We start from the raw sequence: 7,489 nt of genomic DNA on the forward strand, positions 1-7,489 counted from the left end.
ATAATGTAGCATTTTATAAAGTTTACATATATTGATGATGATGATTGAAGGTATACTGATTATGTCTTTGTTTTCATAAAGGAGTTTTATTTAAATTTATTCTCTTAAAATTGTAATGCTATTTGTTTGTATCTGTTTAAAATGCATTTGGCGAGAACTATGATTATTGACATTTATGACGGTTTGCGTATGTAACTTCTGTGAAAGAGTTTTCTTCTTCTCTTTTTTGGCCTAGACTTACAATACGTTGGTTGTTAAACAGAAAATACTCGTGGATAACATGTGCTGGTGTCTGCCATTCTAGTGTTAAGGGTCTTGGAAAATGATGTGTGTCTGAAGACCACTAAACTGTGTGGGGCTATTCCGACCTGCAGAACAAACCTGATTTGAACCTTTGGTGGGATAAAACTGGAACTTGAATTTGCTCTGATTGTATTCAGCTCAAAAAAAAAAAGAGTTTGCTCTGATTGTGAGCTTCAACTTTGTTTGGAACTTATAGATGTAGATACTGCTTCAATCAATGGACCAATACCACAACACTCTCCAAAATGAAGAAGAATCCCTTTCTCTCTCCACGTTGGCTTCCATGAGATCCCACATCATCAACCCTTCAACTCCCCAATCCACCCTATGTTCCATCCTTCAAAAGCTGACTTGCTCACTTGAACTTAGTCATGACAAAGTACTTCTTCATTACTCTCTCAACCTCCTCACCCATCTTGCCTTCCACCACTCTTCCTTTTCTCATTCCATCTTTCAATCTGTCTGTTCTCATCCTCTTCTCTCTGCCCAGTCCACTCGTCTTGCTGTTGACTCACTCCAAGTACTGGCTTTGATCACAGAACGTGTTCCAGCACTTGGCTTGAATATGGACAAGCTTGATGATGGGTTTTTTGTTTCTCTCTGTTTTGGCCCCTCTGTATCTGCACGTTTATGGTTGCTGAACAACGCAGGGCGCTTTCAACTTCAGCCATCTTTACTGTTTACTGTGTTTCTAGGGTTCACAAAGGATCCTTATCCTTATGTGAGAAAAGCTTGCCTGGATGGACTTGTTGATTTGATTAATCATGGTGTCTTCGAAGACTCTAGTTTGGCGGATGGGTGTTACCATTGTGCTGTTCAACTTCTGGGTGATATGGAAGATTGTGTGAGATCATCTGCAATTCGTGTTGTAAGATGCCGTTACTTAATGTTTTCCTCTCTTTTGTGTGCTTCATGGAGAATATGACTTTGCAATGCTTGTTTTTGCTCCAAAAAAAAAAAAAAAAGGACTTTGCAATGCTTGTGGAATAATAATTAAAAACTAGTATTATGAAGCTACATGGTACTGTATCCTCAATAAGCTTATTTATCCTAAATGAATAATATTTAGTCTTCCAGAAACTCGTTAACAGATTTTGCACTTCTAGAAATTTTAGTGTAACTTTGAGGTCTTATCTGATGTGTTATCTATTTTGTAATTTCAGGTTTCTTCATGGGGGCTGATGTTAGCAGCTTCTGATGCTGACATGAAAAGCTACTGGTCCAATGAAGTATTTGCCAAGGTATTTTCTTATTCTATGGGCTATGCATTTCTATGGTTGTTGGATCTTGGTTTCATAACTGGTTGACTTTAAAGCCGCAATCTCAATATTGTGATGATTCCCTATCGATGATTCTTTCCCCTTGACAAAATCAGGATTCTCAACATGGTCTTTTGATCTTAATGATTCATTCTATGTCCTTTATGAATCTCAAAACCATAATAACCCCTTCCTTGATTTGTGGGACTCTAAAAATGGCACATGTAATCGAGGTAAGTTTAACAAATATGATTCTCTCTCCAAGTTGGAGGTATTAAAAAGTTTAAACTATGATGTCTCTAACATGAAACAATATGAATTCTTCTATTAATTTAGATTTTGAGCCCATATGGAATTTGGGGCAAGCCATTCTGTTCATGGGTTATAAACAATGATTTTTTTTTTTGGCAGATTTTCTTTTATAGATATATAGATACATAGATTCTTGGCGTACGTAATATAATATGTAAAGTTTTATTGCACGATGTCATTTTATTTCTGTTGCGTTCAGAAGTTAGAATTATACTTTAATTATTCTGTTTTCTAGTATTCCTGACCGTTGGCTGCTGATTACCTTGGTATTACATGCACTTCATATTTATGCAGCTCTGTTCTATGGCAAGAGATATGAGCATGGAGGTCAGGGTTGAAGCTTTTTGTGCCCTTGGGAAGATTGAAATAGTATCTGAGGATTTGCTTTTGCAAACCTTATCAAAGCGAGTCCTAGAGGTTGGAAAGAAAAAGGAAGTGTTTGGCCGGAACACAACTGAACAATTTAAAATGCTGGCAGCTAGTGTTGCTGGTGCACTAGTGCATGGACTTGAAGATGAGTTCTTTGAGGTAACTTTTCTTGAACATTACTGCTTTATATGTATTTTACAATAATGATAAGATGTATGATGTATCTTTGAGGAAAGAGGTCTGTTGTTTAATTAAGTGGAGAACTAGTCATTATTGGCTGCAACTATGTCGTAATAGCTTAAGAATTTCTATTTAACCTGAAGGTGCGAAAGTCTGCATGCCAGTCCTTGCAAAGACTTGCAGTCCTCTCCGCTGAGTTTGCTCATGAAGCTTTGAACATTTTAATGGATGTGTTGAATGATGATTCGGTGACTGTTCGATTGCAAGCTTTGAAAACTATGTATTATATGGCAACTAGTGGCTGTCTGAAGGTTCAGGAAAAACATTTGCACATGGTATGATTTTCATTCTTGATAAATATGTAGGCTGAATATCCAATATATGACTATATTTTATGGTTGTTGGGAGTCAAATTGATTTTTTTTTTCAAAATAAAAAAGAAGGGTCCCCCCCCCCGGGCTTAATTTTGTAGAATGAATCAAATAACTAATTTACTTGGTCACGTTGATCAAATCAATTACTAGGAAACTGTATAACCTTTGCAATAACATAATAAATTACCAGAGTCGTTCATGGCCCATAGGTTTAAGTTTTATGATAAAGCTTTTTCAAAGAGAGTTAGCGATTTCCATGATTTGATTGTGCAGATTATACCAGTTAGAACTGATAAGGGGTTTCTTTCTCCGATGGAATTTCGAAGATCCTTAGTCCTTGTCAATAAATTTAAGGGATAAGGTGCTTAAACACCCGGGAAGTGTCTATGAAGGAACACCTGGCACCTTGCACCTGGAAGTTTTTTTTTTTTTGGCTCCTATTTACCTTGAAAGTTTTATTTCGTAGCAAAATATTTTGGCCGTTATCCGCTGTTAAGTTATACGGTTTGACCGATGCTTTTAACGGTCAAACTTAATGACAGGTAACGGTTTAGGATAGAAATACTACAAAATAAAACTTTCAGGGCATATAAGAGGGGGAAAAAAAACTTCCAGGTGTCAGGTGCTCCTTCGTGGATATTTTTGGGGTATTTAAGCACCTTATTTCTAAATTTAAATTATATATTGAATGAAAATTTCTTTTTGCTGGCATATTTTTAACACTCTTTTATCTGCTTGGCAAGTTATTATCTTGATCATGTTTAATTCTGTGCTCTTCCAGTTTATTGGTGTTCTAGCTGACAACAACAGGGAAGTGAGATGTGCAGCAAGGAAAATATTTAAACAAGTGAAGCTGAATAGTCTCTTGTTGTTTAAATCAGCAATCGATGGTCTTCTAGATAGTTTGAATATTTACCCACAGGTTTTCTTCTAATTATTCTGCAATTTTATCTTTCTGATTCTTAAGATGGGCTCGTGAGATTTTACAATAACATTAAGTTTTGGGTATGCAATTTATTGAAATGCTTACAAAATTTTATTTTCATCCTTGTCTGATCACTTTGTTGGATCCTTTCCCTGTTTTTGTTCAAAGCAGGCTGCCCCTTTTTAAAAGCATTTGACTCATCTTGATTCTTGAAACCAATATAGTCTCTCACTCACATTTTCAAAGTATTTCTCTCTCGGAGGGGAAACCCTAGCATGGACTGCATATCTTGCTATGCTATGGACGATTTGTACATCTTAGGCATGTTATCATGTTCTCAATCAAATCTAGATGGGATGATTTAGCCCTTCATTTTGCCACCCATTTTCCCGATTGGTGAGGGACTTATCATCACTGCATCCACTCTTTCCTTATGCCTTCCAGCTCATTATTATTTAGTATTTACTATCTCCTAAATGTTCACTTCAATACCCTATGACCATTGAACCTTACTTCCTCATTTTATCCATCTTGTCTATGCTATATGGATCTCATGCTGCTTAATTTTTTAATAGTTGAAGAAAGAGGCGAATACGCACACACAGAACAACAACATACTCTTTTTGGCATTTACTGAACTTTTAACTCCTGTTCATTTTAACATCTGCATACTCTCATGGCAGGACGAAGCTGATGTATTTTCAGCTGTTTCCCATATTGGCCGAAATCACCAGCAGTTTGTAGCCATTGTATCCAAGGAAGTTTTTGAAGAGGTGAACTTGTTCCTTCTGATGATGATTATATAACATGTCCAGGAACTTCATGAACATTTTGCACGTCTTGTTAACATGAAACTAAACTTGGTTGACACTATAGTTAGAGGGCATCCTTAGAAATTTGGTATTGGATAGCAGCATGCCAGCTGTACTTACTGCTTAGAATTTACCCTTACAGTATTAGTTTTGTATATCTTTGGCTTATAAGATAAGCTTAGGTATCTATAATTTTTCGGGGGACAGATTTTGGCATTACATTTCAGCTAATGCTGCTGCCTGCTTTTGTAATTTATCCCCGTAATAGAACATTGATAAATTCATTGCCATGTTCTTGTGGCAACAAATTGTAGTATGGTTTTCAGTTTTTCATGATATCAATATCTAATGTTCTGGTATCAGAAGAATGCAACCTCATAGAGGGAGGAACAATGATTCATTTTGCCTGTAGTTTTCTCAAGATTGATTTATTCAACTAATCAAGGTGAATGAATTTTATCACCCAAAAATCTTATTTTTTGGCAGAGATAATTGAGATTAAGTTGATATTTTGCTACATCATTCTTTCAGGTAGAAGCAGCTTTTGAAGGCAACTCAGAATTCAATAGTGCGAGAGTGGCTGCACTTTTAGTCCTTTGTGTCTCTGCCTCACTCTCACGTGTAAATGTAGGCACCATACCTCCAATTTTGTTTTCTTACGCTGTTACACTCCTAGGGAGGATTTATTCTGCTTTTATTGATGTTATGGATAGGGATGCCCTTTTGGCCTACCTATCTGATAAAAGTAGATCTATTGGTTGTTTAGCCTCCGATATTAACCATGGTGAAGGGGAGCAACAATTACCCTTAGTTCAAGGTGATTACAGTTATTGCGCCAGCATTGATGTGACAAGTGTTGTTGAGACATCACACACAAGAGATGTGGAGTCTGAAACTCAGTCCCATTTTGTGAGGGAGCCAAAAGATATACTCAATTCTCAAGTAGAACAACGGCCAGTGCATGACGAAGTTATAAAGTTTACGGATCTTACTCTTTTGAAGGTCCCAGGTATCTGGTCCCTCATACAATCTGGCTTTACAAGCGAAGTTCTTCAGATCCTAAGGTAATGTAGTTCGTTGATATTTGTATCCTTTTGGTTCTAATTCAATTTAGCTTCCATCATATATCTGTATGTATATAGTGGCTGTAATTTATGTGGAGATTTGCTGATATATCTGTATGTATATAGTGGCTGTAAATTATAGCAGAATTTTGTAGTGATTCGCTGTCACAGTTCTATTCATTGGCACATAATTTTGTGAGTATTTAGATTCACATGCTCATCTTACACTCAGAACGTGGCTAGTTCATGGGGAACACCATCTGTTTGGGGGCCTGAATTGAAGATGTTTGTCCTGCGAGCTTATTTGCTATTGCTACATGACATTTGATGTGTTTTGATCATTAAGCGCATGCATGCATGTGAAATATTATCTTGATTTTCTTTTTAAGCGTTGTGTTGACAATGTAGGAGTGGGAAGGAAGATCTGGCAACTATGAGATTTGATACTATGGAATCTGCTGATGCTTTAGCATTTACTTTGCAATATCTTCGAATAATAAAGGGCCTTGCAAAAATTTGGGGAAATTTCTTCCAAGAGAAATTGATATGTTCTCGTGCAATGGGAGCAATAGACTTTGAACTGGCAAAGCTTGATAGGAGAGTTAAAGAATTCAGATATCGGTTCATAGGCTTTTCTCCGCAGGAGGAATTGAATGTCTTGGAGCTAATGTTGGTCACTTGTGTTCTTAGGCTGTGTAAAGTTGACGTATGCTGTCGAATTCCTACATCAAAGAGGTTGACTGCAATATTTTCGCACGTAGAATTTCTCCTCAAAGAACGCTCTGTCATGCCATCCACATTCATAATTGAACTCAGGAAATTGTTATCTGAAGGTGGCACCTCCATAAATGACGCTTCCCAGAGTCATTTGGAGTTTTACAAGTGTCTCGAGTCATTCTCCTTGAAGCAGTTCGTTTGTAGTGGAACAATTAGACATGTACGAGCGGAGCTAAGTATTCTCAGTAGTGACTCTGAACACCCTCTTCCTTTCGTTTCGGGACTACCAGTAGGCATTGAGTGTGATATCACCCTCCACAATATCACCAATGATAACAGATTGTGGCTGAGCATGACCATGAATGATGATGGTTCAACGCAGTATGTTTTTCTAGATTGGAAGCTTTTTGAAGGCTCTGGAGATCAGGTGAGGAATTCTGCATTTGTTGCCCCATTTTATGGAACCCCAAAGGCTACTTCTTTCAGGATAAGGGTATGTATAGGCTTGGAATGTTTATTTGAGGATGCTGTTTCCTGGCAAACTTATGAAGGGCCAAGACATGAACTTACGTTTCTTTGTCCCGAAAAAGAAGTTTATCTTTCCAATGTACAAAAGACTAAATCTCATTCCCTTTAATAAAACATTGTAGTCTTGTTTTTTTGGTGGGATGACATCTGGAATTGTTGCGCCAGAAATTCCAAATTCCTATGTCAAAAGGCTAAATTGTGTTCTTTACCTTCCTCTATGCAATAGTATAATTGCAGGCAATTTCAAATGATAATAAGCTGACTGAAGAGAAGAGAGATAGGATGGGCAAGGATTTCATTTTTGTTTTACCCCAGTCACAATCAAAAGGTCTTCAGTTTTAGTGTTTCATCACCTTATTCTTATCACTCGGACTATTCACAGTAAGTACACATGCGTAACATGATGGTTTTAACAGATGTTTTCAGCTGGCTACTCAATATATAACTCCTCCGCCGCGCACTGTCCAACAAGAAATCCATTTCTTTTGCAGCCATTGAGGTTTCAGAATTGAAAGGCCGAAGAAGAGAGCTAAAACACATGCTACCGGGAAAAGGGCTCCAAAGTCTTCTATTGTCAAACTTCGTGTCTCCACACCACTTTTGAATTCGGATTGTCAATAGTAGTGTTTAAGGATATGCTCTTCAT

At 37.2% G+C, this 7,489-nt stretch overlaps 1 protein-coding gene across 1 annotated transcript; it reads left to right on the forward strand.

Annotated features, from left to right (window-relative positions):
• The first annotated feature begins 264 nt into the window (after nucleotides 1–264).
• Nucleotides 265–7,097, forward strand: LOC114719575 (protein SIEL-like). Its single transcript, XM_028905084.1, has 8 exons — nucleotides 265–1,171; nucleotides 1,467–1,544; nucleotides 2,169–2,402; nucleotides 2,567–2,758; nucleotides 3,579–3,719; nucleotides 4,406–4,495; nucleotides 5,066–5,598; nucleotides 6,010–7,097. The coding sequence occupies exons 1-8, from the start codon at nucleotides 521–523 to the stop codon at nucleotides 6,950–6,952; spliced, it is 2,862 nt and encodes a 953-aa protein (XP_028760917.1). The 5' UTR covers nucleotides 265–520; the 3' UTR covers nucleotides 6,953–7,097.
• The last annotated feature ends 392 nt before the right edge of the window (nucleotides 7,098–7,489 follow it).

Source organism: Neltuma alba, unplaced genomic scaffold (assembly GCF_004799145.2).
Source record: "Neltuma alba isolate B1F8T4 unplaced genomic scaffold, ASM479914v2 tig00011926_pilon, whole genome shotgun sequence".
Classification (NCBI taxonomy): domain Eukaryota; kingdom Viridiplantae; phylum Streptophyta; class Magnoliopsida; order Fabales; family Fabaceae; genus Neltuma; species Neltuma alba.